Below are 25,044 nucleotides of genomic sequence, written 5' to 3'. Positions count from 1 at the left end.
ACTACGGCTACTGCACATGCGCCTACGCCATTTTTATATCAATGTCAGTTTGCGAGTAAGACGGGACCCGAGGACATCGCAGGAAGAGGAGGCGTGGCTGAAGAAGACAGCGCACCCTGAATGCCCGCCCACTGTTTTAGGGTTTTATTTTAACCCCTTAACGACCGGCCCATAGTAAAATTACGTCGGCACTGATAGGTCCTTCCTGACTGCCCTATAGTAAAATTACGTCGGGCAGTCAGGGAAGGATTCCCTGTCAGTGCCGATGTAATTGGAGCGGATCTTAGCTGTATCTGACAGCTAAGACCCTGCTCCATTACCCCCCATCGGAGGGGGCTCCGATCGGGGGGTTTTAACCCCTTCAGTTCCGTGATCAAACATGATCACGGAACTGAAGCGGTTCCGTGACGGTGCCGGCCGAATCGGCACCCCCCGCGGCGAGATCGAGGGGTGCCGATGTCTCTAACATGGAGCCTGGGGTCTGGCCAGTGACCCCAAGCTCCAAAAGACCCCCAATACCTGGTTGATCCTGCCGCTTTAAGAGGAAGTCAGACGCAGGCAGCCCCTGCGACTGACTTCCTCCAGACGCTGCAAGACACTGACAGCTGTGTCCTGCAGCGTCTGATAGAGAATTAGTGATGCTTTTATCAAAGCATCACTAATCCAAGTGTCCTAAAGTAAAAAGTGTAAAAGTAAAAAATAAAAAGTGAAAAATAAATAAAGTGTCTGATAAAAATGAATAAACTTATAAAGCCCCAAAATTTCCTTTTTTCTATAAAAAATGAATTATATTAAAAAAAACCTAAAACTTAATAAAAACAATACATATTTGGTATCGTCGCGTCCGTAACAATCTGAACAATAAAACTCCAACAATATTTAAAGTATACGGTGAACGTCGAAAAAAAAACCCGGAAAAAACCCGCCGGAAGTAGTGATTTTTCGCCATCTCACCTTACAAAATATGCTATAAAAAGTGATCAAAAAGTCATATACACCCCACAACAGTACCAATAAAAAGCGCACATTGTCCCGCAAAAAATAAGCCCTCAACCAACACTGTCAACCGAAAAATAAAAATGTTACGCTTCTCAGAAGATGGCGATGCAAAAAACATTGATTTATGTCCATAATGTGTTTTTATTCTACAGAATTAGTATCGCATAAAAAAATACTATAAATGAGGTATCGCCGTAACCGTACCGACCCGCAGAATAAAGGGAACATGTTACTTATATTGTACGCTGCATGGCGAAAAATTTAAAAGGTAGAATGCAATGCCAGGATTGATTTTTCTTTAAAAAATCCTGCAAAAAAGGGTTAATAAAATGTATTCAATAAGTTGTAGGCACCCAAAAATGGTGTCATTACAAAATGCATCACATCCCGCAAACAACAAGCCCTTATATGGCCACGTCACCAGAAAAATAAAGAAAATATAGCATCTAGTAATGTGAAGACAAACAACCCCAAAATCGCCAAATCATTAGAATACAACTGGCTGCGTCAGGTAGGGAATATATAAGCTGTGCAAGCGGATATCAGGGGACACCCCAGATTTACAGCTTACGAGGGAAAAGACACCGGAAGTGACCCCCTAAGTGACTCCAGAGTGACTCCCCCAATCATGGGACATAGTAGGGAATTTGGTGTTTGCAATGTCCTCCACACCGCTTATATATTCCCTCTTCGCCATCCCCTCTGCAATCACGTCCGGGGTACTAATACTCACTACACCCCCTGATATATTCTTTCAGGGGTGCAGTTTTCAAAATGGGGTGACTCCTTTGGGGAATCCAGTTTTCTGGTACGTTATAGGCTCTACAAACATGACATGGCGTCCGGATACCAAACATCTGAATCTGTACTCTAAAAGTCGCATAGCGCTCCTTCCCTTCTGCGCCCTGCTGTGCGCCCAAACTGCAGTTTATGCCACATGTATGACACATGTATGACACTGGTGTACCCAGGATAACGGACGTAATGTCATATGTGGGTATAAACTGATATTAGGGCACAGCCGGACACAGAAGGGAAAAGAAGGGTTATTGGGTTTTTGGAGCACAGACGGTTTGGTTTTTGGATGCCATGACACTTTTGCAGAGCTGAAGCGCCAGTAAAGTGGAATCCCCTGATATGTGACCTTATTTTGGAAACTACACCCCTGAAGGATTTATCCAGGGGTACAGAGAGCATTTTTAACCCCCAAGTGTTGCTATAACATATTATCCATAAATGAATACGAAGCTGATTGTGAGAAGTGAAAATGCCAATTTTTCCAAGAATCGGTCATTTCAGTGCGTAATATGTTGTGTCCGACTCGTATCAGAGATGAACGCTCTGAAAGCTGTTGTGCCCGGGATACCCACTTAACAATTTTTGGAGTATCTCTGCTGACATAAGTTGGGCACAACATATCAGATACTGAAATGGCGAATCTCTGGAAAACTTCATTTTTAACTTCTCATTATCAGCCGCAATTTCATTTCTGGAAACCAAATAAATGCAACCCTCAAGGGTTAAAATGCTCGCTACACCGCTTGATAAATGCCATCAGTGGGGTAGTGTCCAAAATGGGGTGAGATGTCTGCAGATTCCACTTCAGGGGCTTTGCAAAAGTGGCATGGTGTCCTAAAACCAAACTGTGCTCCAAAAACCAATATAGCGCTCCTTTCCTTCTGTGCCCGGCTGTGCCCAAACAGCCTTTCTACCTACATATGGCATTAAGTCCGTTATCCGGGGTACACCAGTGTCATACATGTGGGCATACACCGCCATTTGGGTACACAGCAGGGCGCAGATGTGAAGGAGCGCTATGTGCTTTTGGAGTGCAGATTTAGATTGTTGGTTTTTGGACACCATGTCATATTTGCCGAGACCCTAAAATTTCCCCTACAAAATGGGGTCACTTCTTGGCGAATTCCAGTTTACTGGCACCTTCAGGGCTCTGCAAGAGCAACATGGCGCCCCGAAAGTCCCTCTAACACTGTACCCCAATAGCTAAAAAGCGCACTGCTCCTTCTCTTCTGAGCCCTGCTGTGTGCCCAAGCGGCAGTTTACACCCACATATATAATTTTTTGACCCTCGGGATGGCCCCTTAATAGTTTTAGGAGTGCAGGTCTCTGACAACACAAAGTGGGTGCAACGTATTGGGCACCGAAATGGCATATTTCTTTAAAAATTTCAATTTTCATTTTGTACATTAATTTTTGGGAAGCATTTTTAGGCTCAAAATGATAATACCCCTTGATACATTCCTTGATGGGTGTAGTTTTTAAAATGGGGTCACATCTGAGGACTTTCCATTGTATTGGTACTTTAGGGGTTCAGCAAATGCGACATGGCACCTGAAAACTATTCCAGCAACATCTGCCCTCCAAAATCCAAATAGCGCTCATTCCATTCTGAGCCCCACCATGTCCCCATACAGCAGATTATGGCCACATATGGGGTATTGCCGTGTTCAGGAGAAATTGTGTAACAAACTGTGGGGGGCTTTCTCTCCTTTAACCCCTTGTGAAAATGAAAACTTTGGGGATAAAGGGACATTTTACTAATTTTTAACCTACACATCCCTAAGTTAGTAAAATCTGTGAAACGGCTATAGGGTCAAAATGTTCACTATACCCCTCAATGAATACCTTAAGGGGTCTAGTTTATAAAATGGGGTCATTTATGGGGGGTTTCAAGTGTTTTGGTATCTCAAATCTTGTTTGAATGTGCAATGGGCCTGAAATATCTGCAAGCAAAATTTGTGTCTTGAAATCCAGTTGGTGATCCCTTCTTTTTGGGCCCTACCGTGCGTCCGTACATAGAATTAAGGCCACAAAGTGTACATTTTTGAACACGGGAGAAATGGGGCCATCTATTTTGGGGTGTTTTTCTTCATTTTCATGTGTTATGTGCAAAAAAACTGCTTTTAAAATTACTCTTTTGTGTAAAAAATATGAGAATTTTTTGTTTGACGCAAATTCTTTTAAAACCTATGGGGTCAAAATACTCACTATACCCCTCAATGAATACCTCAAGGGGTCTAGTTTATAAAATGGGGTCATTTATTGGGGTTTTCAATTGTTTTGGTAACTCAAATCTTGTTTGAATGCGCAATGGGCCTGAAACATTTAGAAGCAAAAATTGTGTCTTGAAATCCAGTTGGTGCTCCCTTCTTTTTGCGCCCTACTGTGCGTCCGTACATGGGATTAAGGCCACAAACTGTACATTTTTGACCACGGGTGAAATGGGGTCATCTATTTTGGGGTGTTTTTCTTCATTTTCTTGTGTTATGTGCAAAAAAAAACGGCCTACAAAATGACACTTGTGTAAAAAATATGAAATTTTTTTTGTTTGACGCAAATTTTCTCAAAACTTATAGGGTCAAAGTACTCTCTATACCCCTCAATGAATACCCTAAGGGGTCTAGTTTATAAAATGGTGTCATTTATGGGTGTTTTCAATTGCTTTGGTAACTCAAATCTTGTTTGAATGTGCAATGGACATAAAATATCTGCAAGCAAAATTTGTGTTTTGAAATCCATTTGGCCCTCCTTACCTCTTAGGCCCTACTGTATGTGCGTACATAGGACTAAGGCCACAAAGTGAACATTTTTTAACATGGGAGAAGTGGGGTGATATATTTTGGGGTGTGTTTCTTCTTTTTGATGTGTTGTGTGCAAAAAAACTGGCTTTAATATGACACATATTTGAAGAAAATGAAAATGAAATTTTTTTCATCATTTGTAATAATTCTTGCAAAACATTTGTTTGATCAAAATGCTCACTATACCCCTCAAAGAATACCTGAAGGGGTCTAGTTTTCCAAATTGGGTCATTTAATGGGAGTTTCTGTCATTATGCCACCTATTCCTGTCTGCAAACATAGCTTGGTACAGGAAAAAATCACACACTGAAAATTTCCAAAATTTGCTTATAAACTTGATAAACTTGTAAATTGTCTAAGTTACTCAAATATGCTAAAATTATCTCAAATATGCTTGAAACACAAAAGGAACATTTGGAAATATATAACTAGTAACTTTTTTGCCCTGTATTATTGTGTATATGTGAGATATCGCAACTAAAAATGGAAAACATTGAAAAATTTTCAAAATTTTCAGCATTTGCGAGTTTTTTAATAAATTTACACAAGTTATATCAGTCTAATTTTACCTTCTCAGTAAAGTACAACATGTCACGAAAAAACAATATCAGAATCGCTTGGATGCAATATACTGTTACAGAATTATTCATTGATAAAGTCACACAGGGCAAATTTCAAAAATTTGGCTTGGTCATTAAGGTCCAAAACAGGCTGGTCACTAAGGGGTTAAAACGGGGGGGGTGGGGGGGTAGTTTAATATAACATGTACGGGGCCTGAATAGCCTTTTTAAAGGCTATTCACGCATATGTGGGGCTCTATCAGCATGATTTTGCTGATAGAGCCCCTTTAAAGGATGCCTGTCACTATGAAAATAGAGTCTAATCTGTAAGAATCAAGTCAGTTTTATGGTGACAAGTAAACTTTAAAGAAGACATTTCACATCCTTGGGCACATGGTATTTTATATACCACTAGAAAGCTGACAGTACACTGAATTTAGCACACTGTCAGCTTTCCCGCTATGTGCCCCGAGAGAAGAGCTATTGGTGCCATCACTGATAGTTCTTCACTGTCAGCAGGGTGTTCTTGACAGTCTGTGAGGAACGCCCCTCCTGACAGTAGAGTCCATAGCGCTGTACTGTGAGGGGGCGATCCTTACCACCCAGCCATGATGCTGAATGGTGAGGAACACCCCCCCCCCCCTCCCCCGTACTAGTTATGGACAAATGCAGTCAGGAGGGGGGCGGGGCGTTCCTCACTGCTAGTATACCCATCCAGTTTGCAGGGACTGTAAAATGGCACATTGTTTTGACATGGTGTTCATGCCAGGCTTCAGTCCCACATTGTAAAAACACAGCCTTTTTTTGTTGTATATATTGTTGTGTTTTTCTGAGCCAAAGCCAAGAATGACTGCAAGAAGAATGGGAACTTATACTTCTTACCACTGCTCACTCCATTCCTGGCATTGGATCAAAAAAAAAAATAAATGCAGCAAAAAAAGCTGTATTTCCGCAATGTCGGGTCTCAGCCTTAGGCCCCACGGGACGACCCGCAGCAATAAAGCGCTGCGGGAAAAACCGTGGCGGCAAACATCGTGGTTCTTGCTGCAGAGCTTTAAACAGTATGTTTGATGAGTTTTCCTCAATTATTACAATTATATCTATGAGGAAGCCACCGGTGTTTCCGTAGATATAATTGACATGCTGCGATTTCCAAAACTGCACTGTAAAACGCCGCAATTTTTCCTGCGGCGTTTCCACCGCAGGCAATTTGTGGTGTTTCTGGCCTGTGGGGCCCCAGCCTTAGGGTAAGTTCACACAGCGTTTTTTTGGATTGGAACCAATTTTGTCAGTTTTTTGCCAAAAGTTCGGCTGCAGCATGATAGAGCAACAGACCCGCTATGTGTGACCTTAGCCTAAATCAGAAACGCTTTGTGTTTTATTCATTACGGTTTTCTCTGCGGTTTTCTTCCCTTATTATATCTACAGTATAGGGAAAATGTAGGCGTTTGTGAAAGTAAAACTGACATGCTACATTTTTCAAAAACGCATGTGTTTTTGAAAATGTAGCTTTTCTGCAGATTTTTTTTTTTTCCACAACGTTTGGATGGGGTTAGCCAGAAACTCATTCACTTTGCTGGTACTGTACAATGCAGCCTAAGGCTAAGACCCAATGGACGACCCACAGCCATAAAGTGCTGCAGGAAAATCGCGGCAGGAACGCATCACGGTTCTTCCTGCAGCACTTTAAACAGAAAGTTTGCAGAGTTTTTCTCCGCGGACTTTCTGTTACAATTATATCTATGGGGAAACCGCCAGTGTTTCCGTACATATAATATGCTGCGATTTCCAAAACTGCTCCAGTTTTGGAAATCGCAGTGTGTCCGCGCTGCGGTATTTAACACAAAGTGGGCATGGGATTCGCAACAATCTCATCCATTTGGCAGTTACTGTATAACGCTGTGATTTTTACCGCAACATTTCCGCCGCTGGCAAATCGCGGCGTTTCCGTCCAGTGGGGCCCCGGCCAAAATCTCACTTGATTCTGTGCTGCACTCCAGGGTCACTTGTCTAATCTCCTTAAGGAACAGTCATAACTTGAAAGGGCTGGAGTCTCTAATAAAGTGGCCGTTCAGTTTATATATCAATCTGATCTGCTCCTCTTGCTCTGTAATATGCTGCTGGTAGATTGTCAGGTTCAGTTTAGGTCAATTATATAAGGAGGGGATCTAGGGGAGACATGGTGTCACATGACCCACAGGCACACAACCACATACTGCATAATAACCATACCAAATATAAACTTTATCAAATAAATAAATAAAGACACGACAACTGCTTTGTGGAAATAAAATAGGCCGCGATGTTTTATTTTCGGGGTTAAATAATAATTGAAAATAAATAGTCCAATAAATATAAAATCAAATAAATTATCAAATAATTTTGATAAATAACCATTTTATAATGAATCAATCAATGAATAAAATAAAACCAACTGTAAACGATGTACACAAATTCTGACCATTCAAGTCCACCCAGAAATATCTGGGTGACTAAAACCCCCTCTAATAAAACTTTGCGACAGTCTTGAAATTGAGAATTCGGGAGGGAGGGCGGGCGCTGACTTGAATCCCAGCTGTTTTTCTTCAAGACTGACGCATCTCACCAGCTGAGCCGTCTTTTATGTTCAAATTCTCCCGCCATAAAACAGCTGTCCAATCAGCTGCTTAACTGGTTACTGGGCAAAACATCTGGCATCCAATCAGCTGATGTCCCGTTGACAGGCAGAACAGCTGGAAATTTCTAGAACCTGCTCGTGCTAGGCACAGCTGACCTAGCTTGACCCCAGTGGCAAGCACCATTTCTTTAAGTTACCTCAGAAAATAGGAGAGAACTTAATTAGACTCAACCAATAAAACTGAATATTAATATTTAATAATAAACTCAAATAACAGCACCAAAAATTCCCTGGGGGCAGTGACACCATGTGCCCCCCCACGTTAAACACTCTGGGGGCCTTTCAGGACAGGAGGGTTAAGATGAACTTTCCTTTACAAACTCTTTAGGAACAGGCATGAAAACAAAGAAGTCTATAGGAGTTGTGTGAATCATGTCTGACCTTAGTTGTGCGACCAAAGTCAATTCTATTAACCCATGAAGTTTCCGGAAATGGAACTTGCTAAAGAAATGCTGACATTTCCAACAAGAAATGATGTGACTATGTGGCCGTACAACAGTGATGAATGTATTGAAAGTTAAAAAGCCCTGAAAAGTCATTTCTCTAGAAAGACATATTTCACAGAGGTGGAAAGAGACAGGATGGCGGGGTGGTGGGCTGCAGCGAGAACAGCTGATCTTCACTTTAAATAAGACAGCTCTGGAAAATTGATGGCAAAACAACCAAATGTTAGATTAATGACTAACAGCAAACATGTCTGCTGATGGCACAGATTGAAGTGAAGATGTAGCAGTGTGTGCACTTTCATGGTATGTGTCAGTCCAGCGAGAGCTCTTCAATTAGCCCCTTTACTTTTCAGCATGAAGAGCTGCGTCAGGAAGCCATTCATTCATGAGGGCTCAATTCTAGCTACGAGACGACCTGTTAGGGCTTCACAGTAACTTTGGCCCTAAAGATCACACTGTCTGCACAAAAGTGAATACACTGTCTACCAATATGTATTTGGACACCTGTGCAAATGAAGATATCTGCGGCTATGATGTACGTCATGCCTTCCGCCATTAAATAGGAAACAACATTGGCATTAGTCACATGCAAGATGCAGCGAAGTGCAGAATTGTCCGATTTCGAGAAAGGGGTAATTGTGGGGTACCACAGAAATGGTCGATCCTTAAGGGAGATAGCAAGCGAACTGAATTACCCAAAATCTACAGTTGCCTATGTGATTATGAAGTGGAAGGCGAAAGGTGATTGTCGGAATGTGCCCCGAGTCAGCAGACCCCCAAAACTGGGAGATAGAGACCGACAAGCGCTGGCCAGAGAAACTGCACCCAAACAATGGCTCACATATACCAGGAGTTTCACCAGGCATCCGGGAGTATTGTGTCCATCAATACCATCCGTAAGGAAGCGTCTGCTGGTTCTACCAACTATTGTATAGGAATAAATGTTATTTTTCTATTCTAACACAGGTGTCCAAGTACTTATTGGTAGACAGTGTATAGTCATTCTGTAACTTGCAAGTTGCTGCAACTTCACAGTTGGCAAAAATATAAAGCTACATTTCTGGTGACTGTCTCATCACAGTAACTTGTGGGTTGCAACACAGCCATCAACATTCACTGTCAATAGTTACAATGCAGGAAGGGTGAACCTGCTGTCTATGTTTATACAACATGTCATTGGCATAGTCACTGGCATGTCTCTCCCTGTGGAACCTTAGCCTGATACTCTGTCTGTCCACCTAACTTCAATAACAGAAATCTTAGGGAAAGTTAACACTGGGTTTTTTGGTCAGGCTGTATTTGCCTCAAAATCATGACCAAAAAGACAGCTCCCATTGAAATCAATGAGTGCCGGTCAGGTCTTTTTTTCCAGGAGTCGTTTGCTCCGGCTCCCGGAAAAAAGAATGGACGTGCTCATTCTTCAGGCCGTTTTGCCTTGCGATTCGGCCTGAAGACACTCCCTCCTCCCAACTAGGCCCATTCATTGGGCTTAATCCGGAGCGGAGTGCGCAGCTGGATATTGGTGCAGTGCGCCGGCATTCAGTCGCGGCTACCCATTTTTATAATAATAAATAATCGGAGACCCAAGGGGGAAAAAAACATTAAAAAATACTGTTACTTCCCTATCTCCCGACTCCTCTGACAGCCGGGACGTCATGTGACCGGGGGGCCTGCGTCACGACACATAAGGATGCAGGCCCGGTCATGTGACGTCATGAAAGTAGGCCCCAAGCATGCCCGGAGCGTGTAGAGGTAAGTAACACTGTTTTTTATGTTCCGTTATCTCTTCTGGGCCTCCGATCATTATACTCGGGGGTCCGAAAAGACCGAGTATAATAGTGCTTATAGGGCCCGCGGCGTCACTTACCGATCCCAGCCCCTGCCAGGATCGGTATTTAAGTAGGGCCCGTTACCGGCTGGAGTAGCTCCAGCCGGTAATAGCCTATTTAAAGAAAAAAAAAAAAAAGCAGCAGTAGCTGACCAGCACCACCAAATTGACCCCCATAGGAGGAGACTCGGCCTGCACACTCGGTCATGTGCATGAATCCTAACACTGGCTGAATATTACCTGATCAGTCCCCACAATCCTCTTTTTGTATGTGAAAATGACTCTGAAAATTGATGGAAGGAAGTGTTCATTTATAGAGACAGCAGCAGAACTGTTGCCTAGCAAAACTGTGTGGACGCCAATAATGAGAACATCTACACCTACATAGAAAGAAACAGGTCAGTAATGAAAATCAGACACATTGGGGCAATGCAATTTTGGTATTAAACTCGCTGCTGTTTTTTCCCACAGTTTTGGGGACAAGGGGTGTGGCTTCCAAGATGGATGAAATACAACATAAAGGGAGAACAATACAATTTCATGTAGAAAACTGGCAATGAGGTAGAATCTGTGCTCAGGAACCGCACTACACCCCTCAAATATTGGCCTGCCCCATCCCTGTTGTAGCAGACAGCAAATAAAGGTCAGATAGACATAGATTTTTTTTATACTTTAGCTTATTATTCACATTAAAGGCAAAACAAGCTGGGAGAAGACGCTGCTTAGCTTTAGGCTAACTAGGCACATATCCGGCCCCATACGGTGAACACCGTAGCAGGAGAAAAAAAAATCAAAACAGGGTTTTTTTGCCATTTCATTTCCATAAAATTTTTTAATAAAAAGCATTCAAAACACCAAGCAAAATGATATAAATAAACAGCACATCAGGCTGGAGATATCCTATCCTACTTCCTATCCTATCCTTCCTACTATGTGAAAGTTTGTATGTTTGTTACTCAATCACACAAAAACGGCTGAACGGTTTTGGATGAAATTTGCCACATAGGTAGTTTGGAACCTGGAATAACACATAGGATACTTTTATACCGGTAAATGACATGGCTTCACAACTGTTATCAATTTCTGTTTATATACTATATTAAACTGCTCTTGCCTGCTGGACTATCAGCTAATTGGAGGTTGCTGATAAAGCCTGGTCTGTTATCTCTTTATGTAAACACACAGATAACACTGAGTCCATTCTTATTATCTGATCTGCATGCTCCTGAGATACTGGAACAATCTCAGGTATGGCACGAGAAACAAGTTCAGTGGAAGGCAAGCTTGAGAGCTGCCAAAACGCTGGAGCAGGCGGATCATCGACGCCAACAACATTTCCCTGTAATCATTCCGACACGTAGGATACAAGGGACATGTAAGTTTGGCTGCATAGTGAACACTGTAAGCCTATAAGAAAGTCGCACAGTTTTCTCGAATTCCTTCCCACTCTGAATTTGTTTCCAGCTTCCCAGGACATTGTATGTTATATTACATGGTACCATTACATAGCCCCTCCTGCACAATCCAAGTCCTCATACAGCTCAGTGAACTGAAAAATAAGAAAAAGTTACGGCTCTTAGAGGGACGGACTGATAATCTGTCCACAATACGGATATCATGGCTGGGATTCTGAGAAGGGCTGGACTATAGAAAGTTCCTCCATTCACAACCATATCCATTAAGACAACAGATGGTCACTTCTAAGATGGACAGAAAAAATCTCCAAGAAAAAAAATTATCATTTATATTTGCAAAAATGTTTAGCTTTTAACAGTCTGCAGATGTAAATACTATTATGTCCTGTGGGAAAACCTCTTTATACTTTAGACAGTGAAGGAAAAAAGCAAAGCAGGCAGCGACAGGCACAGGGCACAAGCCACACACAGCGTCTCCACTGCCGCAGAGCCCTGCAGTCCTCCACTACACACAGACACATAGCTCCTACTCTATGGTCTGCGTCGTCGCGCTGATAGAGCTTTGTTTTCTCTATGGTAATTACGTGACGTCAGCACGTAGAGTTCACGACACTCCTGGCACGTTCTGAATGCGCTCTATTATGAAGTTTTGCGACAGTGCTGGCGGAACTGCGTAAAGCGCTCTCTTTTACTTCTCCCTACACAAGAGCCGGTTCCGGAGAGCGGGTTGGTGTGCGGCCTTGCAGATATCCGCCGCCATCCGGTTGAGAGAGCGGTGTACACTGGTAAGGCGGGGGGCTGTGAGGGTGGCGGGGAGGTGGGATGATGTGGATGGGTTATTTCTTAGCTGTTTAGAGGGATGATGATAGGACTGAGGCCTTGCAGCTCCGGTGTTTAGCGCTGTTGGTAGTAGTTAGCGCTCAGGAGCACAGTGTGTACTGGACGCTGCTACGGTCACCTCTAAGGCCACGTAGGCCAGTCCTATATGTGACTGGTGCAGACATCTGCTTGTGCGCTCTGTAAGCCTGGGGGTTAACGTTCCCTTATGTCCCAGTTGAACCCCCTCCCCTCTTCTTTAGTGATGCTCTTGGGTAGTAACACATTCATATAATGGTGCCACATCTGTTGTTAGGTGTAGGGCAGTGGTTTACCAGGGGGGGCAGGAATCAGCTGATTGTTGGGGGTGGGCACCAACCTCTTGAAGGGGGTATTTCCCTAAGCCTGCATTTCTGTTACCCATAGGATAGGTTATACATGTCAGATCACTGCAGGGACCCCCACTGATCACTAGAATAAATAAGCTCCGTATACATTGAATAATGTTGTCAGCTCCTATTGTGCTTATTCAGACTTGCACTTAATGTGGTTGTGCAGTAAGAAGGACTGGGGGTCATGGGGCTCCCGGCCATCAGACATGTATCTCCAGCCCATATTTTTCATGGTGCCTCTCAGGCCCCCTCTGGGTCGTTGATTCCTTGTACATATAGTGAAGTATCTTGTAACCCTGTACGCCCCTTATCTTCCCCCACCCTTTTCACCCCGTTTTCTTTAGTTGTTTTTTTTCTTGCATCTTTTGTTACATTCCTATTTCTGCTATTCCCAAGACTATCTACCTTTATCATTGTTGTGTAGTGTATCATGTAGACACGCGCTGTTATTTCTAGTGTGATTTGTGTGTCTATGTATGTGCCCAGTTTTATCTATTTCAATAAACGTTGTGTGTAAGATTTTGCAGAGAAGGTGACGTTATACATCCTGTAAAGATGGACACCTTCACCTCCCTAATACCTCACTGCAGCTTCAGGCTGGCTTCACATCTGCATCGGAATCTCCATTGGAGTTGCTGAGACCTTTATTCTCCCCCACTTTCAGTTTCCCAATAACAAACGCCCATCAGAGTGGTGGTCCTGCAGGCTCACTGCTGCTCCATCTGTTTCTATGAAACTGCCAGGGAGAGCCAAACTCTGTACTTCACCTGTGATAGTTGGGGGTCCCAATGGATAGGTGCCCACTGACCTGCAGCTTATCTTCTATCCACAGGACGGGGGACAAGTTGCATTATTAGAAAACCCTTTTGTTGTATCGTTGTTTTAAGTGATGCTCTTGAGTAGAAAGTCTTGTGTCAGAGTTTTTAAGCATCAGTTCAGAATGCCTGAAGCCTCTTAGATCAGATCCTGAAATCCACTGTATAGGTTTTAATGGTCACTGTTTTGTTTTCATCCTCCAGATCTCTCAAAATGGCGAAATTTCAGGCGCCAGTAATAAATGACAATCCCCTGGGCTGGGGACCCTGTGCCGTACCTGATCAGTTCAAGGACATGCCCTACCAACCCTTCAGCAAAGGAGATCGCCTGGGAAAGGTGATTTTTTTATTATTATTATTATTATTTATTTATTTTGTATTTTCTTTATCTGCTCTGTTCATATAAAGTGTATCTTACATACTGAAATGTCATACATGCAATATAAGCCATCTTTGATGTCATGTGTGGGTACTTGTAAGTGTGCATGGGCTAACTGGGTGTGTTGTATCTGCTTTTGCTGATAAGGTTGCAGACTGGACAGGGGCCACCTATCAAGACAAGAGATACACCAGTAAGTATCAGCACTTGTTCAGACCTGTAGGCACTTGTCAGTTCACTCAGTATGACTTAGAGACTCAGTAAATACATATATCCATAACTTCTCATAACCTGCAGTCTTAAGGGAGCATTCACATAGAGTTTTGTGTCACTGTTTTTGCCATAAGACTTGTGTAAAGAAGCGGCCCTGTAAAACAGAATCCCATTGAGTTCAGTGGTTTCCGTCTTATGCACGCTACACATTGAAGTTATTGGAAGGCTTTTATTTCAGCGTGGAAAATTCTTCATCATTTTCCTCCATGTGAATGGACCCTTATATGCTGTGTGTGGTATATACTTCGAGCAATGTAGAAAGGAGGTGTGAGCTCTATATTGCCACTTATTTTGGAGGTCAATGGTGGTCCACTAATTTTATCATCAGTTACCTGTGTCATATCTGAGATACTTTTGACTGGATTGGCCTCCTGTTATGTGTATTGTAATGAGATTTGCTCACAGTCTTTTGCTTTTTGCCATCTAGATAAATATTCTTCCCAGTTTGGTGGCGGCAGTCAGTATGCCTATTTCCATGAGGAGGATGAGACCAGCTTCCAGCTTGTGGACACCACGAAGATGCAGAAGACTGCGTACCAAAGGAATCGGCTGCGCTTTGCTCAGGTAAATGAGGTTGTCAGAGAGTCGATTGTCACAGGTTTGGATGTGTAGACTGTTCTATCAGCGATAGTACAAGCATCACTGAGAGTGTTTCTCTATGCTCTGCCTACAGAGGAATCTGCGTCGTGATAAAGACAGAAGAAATATGCTCCAATTCAACATGCAGACATTACCTAAGAGCGCCAAGCAGAAGGAGAGGTAAGTGGAAACCACGTTACTGACCCGTGTGGTTATTGCACTGTGATGGCAGTGAATTGGTTAATACAAGGCACTAGCTATTTACTAAAGATCTATTTAATGGCTTTCCAGGGATCGTTTGAGGCTGCAAAAGAAATTTCAGAAGCAGTTTGGTGTTCGTCAGAAGTGGGATCAAAAGTCTCAGGTAAACGCTGTGTTTCTGTAAGGATAAGTCTACGGAAGTATCTGTAGATTAGTAGAATTTATCAGTGTGTGAAGCACAAAGGTATTACCCCTTATTAGGCACGTGGCGTGCGTTTCTGATGCACTCTTAAATCACTGGGACCTATAACATGGTCTCCATAGTAACACGCTGACGGGAAAATGAGCGCTGCCTTAGTGGTTGCCGTAGAAGTGTATGCACTAACACGTGTCCTACCCGGATAGGCTCAGCTGAAACCAAGAGATTCCTCTGTGGAAGTCCGCAGTGACTGGGAAGTCAAGGAAGAAATGGACTTTCCACGCTTGATGAAAATGCGTTACCTGGAGGTGTCAGACCCATTAGACATGTGAGTAACTCTGGATTCTCAGCTACTTGTTGTAAGGCTTCCTTCACACAGGCTTTTTTGTGGCGGTTTTTGGGACTTGTAAAGAACTTTGTACAAATCATGCGTGCATTTTTTTTACAATCCTTTTTTGTTTTTTATTGGTCTGTTTTGTGGATCGTGGACACCTGTTAAAGTCTATAGGACTGTGAAAATCACAGACTACACTCCTGCCAGCTATATATCTCTATCCACCTATGGAGACCACTATCCCTTTTTTTCCCCAGAGTTGAGCTACTGTGGTTATAGGAGTTGTGGTTTATTTTATGTGTATGGTCATCCCTCCATTCGTTGCATAACAGAAAATAAGTAAAAGCAAGAGGAACGACTTATTAAATGTTTATAGGTTACATGGGCATCCCTATGATCGCCTCCTGCAGAGTCATATCAGAAGACAGAAACCTGGCATACTGTGTCCAGCCGTGAGCGCCTGTGAGTGTTTTGTGCTCTCCGCGACAAAACTGTTTTGTTTTGTTTTTAACCGGACACAAAGTCCTGCATGTCCAATGTTGTGTTCGGTTAAAAAACCTGTTTTGCCGCAGAGAACACAAAGCGCTTATCAACGCTCACGGCCGGATACTTTCCAAACCCATTCAAATGTATGGGTTTTAAAAGTGTCTGCAGATTTCCGTCTCCTGTCCAGTTTCTCGTGCAGGAAACGGAAATGTGCAAAACGGAGATCGGGCGCTGGTGTGAACCCGCCCTTAGTGGGACATGAGTTTGGCATAAATTAGATATCTTCCCTTTTCTCTCCACTCTAGAGAGTGCTGCGGTGCTCTGGAATACTACGACAAAGCCTTTGATCGAATCACCACAAGGAATGAAAGGCCATTAAAGAGCATCAAGAGAATCTTCCATACTGTGACAACCACAGACGATCCCGTCATCAGAAAGGTGATTTTTATGTGTTCATAGTTTGAGGTTATGTCTGTGTAGCATCATAGTCCATGTGAACTTTGTCATACAGAAGTTCCTGTCCTGTTCTAATTCCTCTGATACTTCTCTGTTCACAGTTGGCAAAAACACAGGGAAACGTGTTTGCCACAGATGCCATTCTTGCCACACTCATGTGCTGCACCCGTTCTGTGAACTCTTGGGATATCGTGGTTCAAAGAGTAGGATCCAAAATCTTCTTTGACAAGAGAGACAACTCGGACTTTGGTAAGGATCCTAAGTTTCTTTTATTTCTTTAAGTAGCAGCATGTTTTTAGGAGAATGCATCTTATTTAACATTTGACTATTGGATTTAGTAAAATAAAATAATTGGAATTTTTCCCACGTTAACCCATTTCTATTTTTTAATTCTGTTTAATCCTAGATCTGCTGACAGTCAGCGAAACTGCCAATGAACCCCCTCAGGATGAGGTGAACTCATTCAACTCTCCAAGAAACCTGGCCATGGAGGCGACCTACATCAACCACAACTTCTCCCAGCAGTGTCTGCAGATGGTGAGTGTGTTGTTGTGTTATAATTGGCTCACATTTGCCTAATACATTTTATGATGTAATGGTTTTTAAAGGGATTGTCCGACGTGTAAAAAAGTTTGCAGTTAGGAGCTGAGAGCTATAATATAAATGCATTTCTACTTGTCTGCACCATCCCTTTCTTTACTGTGTTGGGCCCGGGTGTCCGTGCTGTGTGTGTATACAGAGTGGCTAGGTCAGTGTGATCTCTGCAGCCAAAATCTTCTCTCACCCCATCCTGTCATCTGCATTGGAGTCTTCATTAGCAGCCTCCATTGCAGAAATGCTGGACATACACTCACCGGCCACTTTATTAGGTACACCTGTCCAACTGCTCGTTAACACTTAATTTCTAATCAGCCAATCACATGGCGGCAACTCAGTGCATTTAGGCATGTAGACATGGTCAAGACAATCTCCTGCAGTTCAAACCGAGCATCAGTATGGGGAAGAAAGGTGATTTGAGTGCCTTTGAACGTGGCATGGTTGTTGGTGCCAGAAGGGCTTGTCTGAGTATTTCAGAAACTGCTGATCTACTGGGATTTTCACGCACAACCATCTCTAGGGTTTACAGAGAATGGTCCGAAAAAGAAAAAACATCCAGTGAGCGGCAGTTCTGTGGGCGGAAATGCGTTGTTGATGCCAGAGGTCAGAGGAGAATGGCCAGACTGGTTCTAGCTGATAGAAAGGCAACAGTGACTCAAATAGCCACCCGTTACAACCAAGGTAGCCAGAAGAGCATCTCTGAACGCACAGTACGTCGAACTTTGAGGCAGATGGGCTACAGCAGCAGAAGACCACACCGGGTGCCACTCCTTTCAGCTAAGAACAGGAAACTGAGGCTACAATTTGCACAAGCTCATCGAAATTGGACAATTGAAGATTGGAAAAACGTTGCCTGGTCTGATGAGTCTCGATTTCTGCTGCGACATTCGGATGGTAGGGTCAGAATTTGGCGTCAACAACATGAAAGCATGGATCCATCCTGCCTTGTATCAACGGTTCAGGCTGGTGGTGGTGGTGTCATGGTGTGGGGAATATTTTCTTGGCACTCTTTGGGCCCCTTGGTACCAATTGAGCATTGTTGCAACGCCAAAGCCTACCTGAGTATTGTTGCTGACCATGTCCATCCCTTTATGACCACAATGTACCCAACATCTGATGGCTACTTTCAGCAGGATAATGCGCCATGTCATAAAGCTGGAATCATCTCAGACTGGTTTCTTGAACATGACAATGAGTTCACTGTACTCCAATGGCCTCCACAGTCACCAGATCTCAATCCAATAGAGCATCTTTGGGATGTGGTGGAACGGGAGATTCGCATCATGGATGTGCAGCCGACAAATCTGCGGCAACTGTGTGATGCCATCATGTCAATATGGACCAAAATCTCTGAGGAATGCTTCCAGCACCTTGTTGAATCTATGCCACGAAGAATTGAGGCAGTTCTGAAGGCAAAAGGGGGTCCAACCCGTTACTAGCATGGTGTACCTAATAAAGTGGCCGGTGAGTGTATAGTGCTGCAAGAATCCCTATTTTGTCCAGGAAACCTGATGGACCCATTAAGTCAGTGAGATCCATTGTATGACCAATCTGACACTGCCATTATTTTAACTTGCAAAATGGTGAACACAGTGCAGGTGTGACCTTAGCCTTACTCAGATTCTGCTTATATATGGTGGTCTTAAATAGTAGTAGATAAATACTTGTCAATTGTCAGTCTGTACCATGAGTCTGTGAGATTGTTATACAAAGGCTCCATTATAATATTTATGTACCACAGGGCAAAGAGAAATACAAATTTCCGAACCCAAACCCCTTCATAGAAGATGATGTGGATAAAAATGAAGTGGCATCTGTAGCGTACAGGTGAGTGGTTTGACTGTGTCACATGCCCGTGTCCAAAAAAGAAAACTTGCAAGAAACTTCATCATGTCTTATTGATGACAGGTACCGACGCTGGAAATTGGGAGATGATATTGACCTGGTGGTGCGATGTGAGCATGACGGAGTGATGACTGGTGCAAATGCTGAGGTGTCATTTATAAATATCAAGACCCTGAACGAGTGGGATTCAAGGGTAAGTGATGGAAGATCTTACTTCCAAGTTGCTTGGTAGGATATTCTGGTCTTGCTGACGTCTAGTGTTTGGTTCCTTTCAGCACTGTAATGGTGTGGACTGGCGACAGAAGTTGGACTCTCAGAGGGGAGCGGTCATTGCCACTGAGCTGAAGAACAACAGCTATAAACTGGCAAGGTGGACCTGCTGTGCTTTGCTGGCTGGCTCCGAGTATCTCAAACTGGGGTAAGATATTCTTCTAGTCACTGTCTGTTGCATTAACTGGCTCTGTGGATCAGAGGAATATTTGCTTTTCATTGGAATCTAATAGTTTTGTTTTTTTGGTTTCCCCTTGAAGGTATGTATCCCGCTACCATGTAAAGGATTCTTCTCGTCATGTGGTCCTTGGCACTCAACAGTTCAAACCCAGTGAATTTGCCAACCAAATAAACTTGAGTATGGAGAATGCCTGGGGTATCCTGCGCTGTGTGATCGACATTTGTATGAAGCTGGATGAAGGCAAATACCTAATTCTGAAGGACCCCAACAAGGTATGAATAGTGTGTGTATAGGATGGTGGGTTTGTAATGTTGTGATACAACCCAACATACTTAAAAAAAAAAAAAATGCCATTCTGGATCTAATGCCACACTAGAGGTGCTGTATATCTCTATAATGTTTTTAATATGGATTCATTATATGCTGGCACATATTGCCCACAGCAGCATAGTATGGCACCCCAAGAACTGTTTGTGTCCAAATTCTATGCACATAAGGGCTAGAGTCTCAAAAAATGTAAAACTAAATGCGTAATGATTCTGATTCATGTTATATACTGCCTACACAAAGGTAGTTCTGACTGCTCATGTATTATTTCTATACACTTACAGCAAGTTATTCGGATATACAGCCTGCCTGATGGCACATTTAGCTCTGATGAGGATGAAGATGATGAAGACGAGGAAGAGGAGGAGGAAGTGGAAGGTACAATCACAGGCACTTTTTAGTATTCTAATGTGGGAGGGTCTTTGATATTTTCAAGTGTGTCGACAAGACCTTAACGTATATGTGGGTGAAGCCTAATGCAATATTGTATTATAGGCATTGCCTGTGTTTAGCTCCACGCCTGGCCATTGTCTGATATTCTAGCTAAAGCAGTCTCTTGACTAGAGCTAAGTAGTAATACTAGGCACAGGTCTTCTAAAGGAGTGGCGCTGTTTATTTGGGATGCAGCCTCCTTTAATAATTGATTGAAGTGCACTACTTTTCTTATTGCATGGGTCTTGTATTGGTGTGAAATTAAAAAAAAAAAAAAATGTTTGTATGCAGAGAAGTAATTTCTTTTCTCTTATTACAGAAGAAGAAAGCTAAGTGTCTGGCTGTGTCCTCTCCAGAATGCGTCATCCATCACAGATACTTGATAAGAACCTTTATCAGAAACGAATAAAGATTATACAGCGACCAACACTCATGTCTCATGTGCTTTATGCCTTCCAAGCTCAAGGCTTGTCTCTTTTTCTTCCTTTAATGGCCCTGCTTAGTGTTCAGTTTGCTGCATAGATAAAGCTTTAAAGGTTTTGAAGAAACGGTCTTGAAGAATCGTTCTATTCTGAAGGATTATTTGCACTTGTATATTCTACATTAGGGTAGAGAAGCTTCAAAGTTTTCCAGGCTTAAAGTTACCCTCCAGTTTACAATATGCATTTCACAATAAAGACCTAATGCGTTGTTAAAATACCTGGTGCCCTCTTTTTTTTAAAATCTTTTTGGCATGGCTCTTTTGATTCCAGGCTACTATTTATTTATTTATCTCTGTAAAATGGCTACCAGCCTACCCTACTCTATGCACATTGTGCTTCATCTAAGAGCAGGGAGGCTTGTTGCAGACTACTAAAGCGCAGTGTGCACAGAGTAGTCTCTGAAGATGGGGGCTGTAAACTGTACTGGGAATCTAAGGAGCAGTAAGAATAGGCATTAGGTATTTCACTATGCTATATGCCTTTATTGTGAACCAGAGAATAACTTTAACAAAAGCTTTCTGACAACAGGATCTAAATGTTCTTTGACAACATTGCCAATCCTACCTTTTTCATTTTTAACTTGAAATGTGTGTATTTATATAGCGCCATCCACTGGCAGGAGCTCTGTTTGTACCAGTTATAGAGAATAGATACAGGAAAAGGAGCAGTGTGATAAGTCAGATGAAGACTTGATGGGATACTTATTGAGGGACTCTACAGGACATGTGATGTTTAATCAAACACAGTGGTAAAAAGAATCCAGGGGGAGTAAGATAAAATCCATATTGTGATGCATTAGATCACAAGAGCAAAACACTGGGGACCACACGGTGGCTCAGTGGTTAGCACTGCAGCTCTGGGGTCCTGGTGTTCAAATCCTGCCAAGGGCAAAAAGCCATCTGCAAGGAGTTTGTATGTTCTCCCCGTGTTTGCATGGATTTACATCCCATATTAAAAAAAAAAAAAGTACATTGTGAACTCTATGTGGGGCTCACAATCTACATTAAAAAAAAAAGCAAAACACTGTAAAAAAAAATTGCAAATAGCAATTGGTATCGAATAACAGAAATAAAAAAATATATAATTTTTTTATTAAACACTGTTCAGCAATGGTACCATCAATACTAAATCGGCCATTTAGCAGGAATAGATGAGCAGAAGCCTTAGGGCCCATAAGGAATTTTTTAACTCAATGACGCCATACATCAGTTTTCTCAAGCCATCCTCCATGACAGCACTAATGGAGATTGAACCAATGTCCTATAGATACAGGAAACAGGTTAAAAGACAGACCACTCCCAATATGTATTTAGTGTTTCTTGTCTCTATGGGACACCGTTTGAGAGCTGCAGATTGTCTGATTTAGCAGGGCTAGGGGTTCATGAACCTTTGGGCCTTCCTTCCCTCTTCCCATTCAGGCTCTGGCTTTCTTCTGGTCTATGCCTTTTAACCAATTCCCTTAGGGCCCGTTCACACGGGCACAGAAGGGGCGGATTATGGCGTGGAATCCACGTCATAATCCGCCCCCTCACAATTGTGGTCTATGGAGACTGCTAGTGGTCGTTTTTCTGAGATGACCTTTCTTGAGGCAAATTCCGCCTCAGGAAGTCAATAGAAGTGAATTTGGCAAAAACCGTGACGCAGTTTTTTAAGGTCCATTCACTGTCCAGGAGGGAAAAAACCGTCTGGCGTTTTCAGAAGCGGTTTTTACCAAAAAAAAAAAAAAAACGCCTCAAGGCCCAAAAACCGCTTCCTAATTAGGAAGCTTTTTTTTTTTCCGGACCAAATTACACCACACTGTATTCACGTGTGAACTAAGCCTTACTCCCAAAATTCATTCAAAAGGTGATGACGGATCAAGTCTCCTTAAGCTTGATAGCTCTTTATTGGCTGAGAAGGAGCAGGTTTGGCCTTTTGAACCACCTAAAAATAGAGGAACGTATCCTTCCATAGGAGCCATAACTTCTTCACCAAAGCGCAATCTTTCACTCTGATCCAATATGCCTACACCTTGCTGAGAAGATCGTTTTGAAGGCCATAGGACCTGTGAGTTATTGAGACTCTTCTATCTAGTCATAAGCCTCTCACCAGAGCGATGTATCTAACGGTGTGGAACCTCCTCTAGGAACGGTGACTCCCCAAGAGACCTTTTACACCCCAACATAGCCAGAATTCTGTTTTTTCTTCAGGCCGCATGGATAATGGCCTCAATGCCAGGACTTTGAGTATAGTTTTTGGCTCTAAGCTTTTTCTTTGATTCAGATCTGGCCAATAACAACTATGGCAGATGATAGGATTGTAATCAGGTGAATCCCTCCTTTCTTCCTAAAGTCATATCAGATTTTCACAGCTCTCTGGATATAATTATACCATCTTTTTGTCAGATTCCATCTAACCTGAAAGAGGGAATTCCATTCATTGAATGTTCGTAAAACAGTTTTACAATTCCAGGAGGCTACAAAACCCTGGAGGAAGGAGGAAAACCTGGTTCAATTTCAGGGACCAAACAAAGATACAGAAGATATCAAAAAACACCATCTCCAACTGGATCAAGAAAACAGTCTTGGATTGCTTCTCTTCCCAGGGTTATTTCCTCCATCAAGTCTAAAATCTTCTACTGTATGTTTAAATGTAATTTTTGAGTTTCAAAATAAAGTAAAACGAGAGCAAAATAGAAATTTATTGATAAGTCCAATGCAGAAAGGTAATAAGTGCAAATGTAGTTGGACTGACATGGAAAGGGGAAAACAAAGACAAGAAGGGAGAGAATAGTTGAGGAGGGAACCCATCAAAGACCTCTCAAGGTGCAGTATGTATTCCAAGGAGACTAGATGTATTGTTCAGAGTGGTTGTCAAATACTGTAGGCTACGCACATGCTTCATACGAGCAAAGAGGTCCGTGCTAGCCGGGGGTTAGCGTGTGTCCCATATAAAGCTATAAGAGTCTTATCAATAAAGGAACAGTTTAGAGGACTGCCAGAACCTTAGTGCTTTGTAAACCCTTGATATCTCTGGGGAGGGGTCTGCATTTTAACCTCTCTGTTTCCTGTTCCTATAGGACACAGGGTCAACCTCCAGTGGTGCTGTCATGGAGGATTCCTACCAAACTACCGGTAAGAGCTAATTCAATGGGTTTTTTTATCCTGACCTTCAGTCCTCATGAAAAAGAGGTTTGTGTGTGGGGCAGTTTTTGAGAAAAAAAAAAAATCGGTGAATCGGCAGAATTGGGTGGAGATTGTAGGCTAAAGCAGCAGATCAGTGTTGGGTTTTTTCTTATTTATGTATTTTTAATATTCTTTAAGCTCTATAGTATAGTACAGCACATACTGCGGTGAAATGAATCTATGTTTACTCACCCAGCAGATTCTTACAATGCAGCCACAAGCAGGTCCTCTGCCTGGTCATGTGATCAGACACCAGCCAGAAGTCACCATTTCTCTAAAGTTTCTGTCTATAAAGAAAACAAGGTCTTTGGGTGGTATATGACTTGACTGGTCAGCCACACATGAGCAGCTGGAAAACCTATGTGTCTGCTGTATTACAAGAATCTGCCCAGTCAGTAAACTCGCGAATCCATAAATGGCAGATTGCACTACTGATAGAAACGGAGACTTTTTTCGAGGGGTAAGTTGTACATTGGTGGGACTGACAGCTGGGAACCCCACTGATCATGAGAATATGTGCTTCTTATACCCCTGAATAAAGCAGTGGTCACGCAGGCTTGTTGCCCCTCATCTCTGTGAAGTTAACAAAGATAACAGTGCTGTACTTGACTTTTCTTTGGCAGCCCTATATAGATGAATGTAGTAGAGCGGTGGGTTTGTGCTATTCTTGATCCAGTTAGACAGAGGTACAAGCAGTGGCATAACTACAATGGCGGAGTCTCCCCCCCCCCCCCCCAGCCTTTTTTGGATACTGCAATGAAGATTCCAACACAGATCTGAAAGTAGCCTCAGCCTGGGAAAAAGTAAGGCAAACATTTCTTGTAAAGTTTTGACTTTTCTTCCCAGCCTTCTAGTTTCACTGTTAATTTCTTTCACAATTTTTGGCCTAGGTCCTATGTGATCCCTAAGGAATCAATATAATTTGAGAATGGTTGGAATGTCTGTGAATTACAGAAGGGAACAGCCATAAGCAGAGTAATAGACATTTTACATCAATGCTCCAGCCATTAAGATATCAGGGTCATAAAAATAGATGCTTGGGAGTCTAGGAGGAGACAACTAGGAAAATACTTTATATTGTGAGTATATGTATGTGTATATATATATATATATATATATATATATATATATATATATATAGCCACAACCGCATGTATTAGTACAATGTTCAGCATAGATTACCCATAAACTGTGACATCACTATGTACATTATTCCTGTATTTTGACATCACTATGGCAACGAAGCTCGCACTAAGATCAACTATAAAACATACCGTAATTGTTTGGAAATT

General features: G+C 42.5%; 2 protein-coding genes across 2 annotated transcripts in view; one reads left to right on the top strand and one right to left on the bottom strand.

The window, feature by feature from the left end:
- Positions 1–25,044, bottom strand: part of STIMATE (STIM activating enhancer) — a 372,954-nt gene that overhangs the window by 300,915 nt on the left and 46,995 nt on the right. The gene's annotated exons all lie outside the window — the stretch shown is intronic.
- On the top strand, positions 12,180–20,535 carry EIF3D (eukaryotic translation initiation factor 3 subunit D). Its single transcript, XM_075286837.1, has 16 exons — positions 12,180–12,309; positions 13,752–13,884; positions 14,074–14,119; positions 14,627–14,763; positions 14,873–14,958; positions 15,070–15,142; positions 15,385–15,506; positions 16,304–16,436; positions 16,556–16,703; positions 16,861–16,991; positions 18,793–18,878; positions 18,960–19,089; positions 19,172–19,314; positions 19,427–19,619; positions 19,959–20,052; positions 20,426–20,535. Exons 2-16 carry the CDS (start codon positions 13,762–13,764, stop codon positions 20,437–20,439), a joined length of 1,659 nt encoding a protein of 552 aa, XP_075142938.1. The 5' UTR covers positions 12,180–12,309; positions 13,752–13,761; the 3' UTR covers positions 20,440–20,535.

Source organism: Leptodactylus fuscus, chromosome 9 (assembly GCF_031893055.1).
Source record: "Leptodactylus fuscus isolate aLepFus1 chromosome 9, aLepFus1.hap2, whole genome shotgun sequence".
NCBI classification, from domain to species: Eukaryota; Metazoa; Chordata; class Amphibia; order Anura; family Leptodactylidae; genus Leptodactylus; species Leptodactylus fuscus.
Note: the sequence above shows the minus strand (reverse complement) of the source record. Positions and strands in the feature narration are given on the sequence as shown.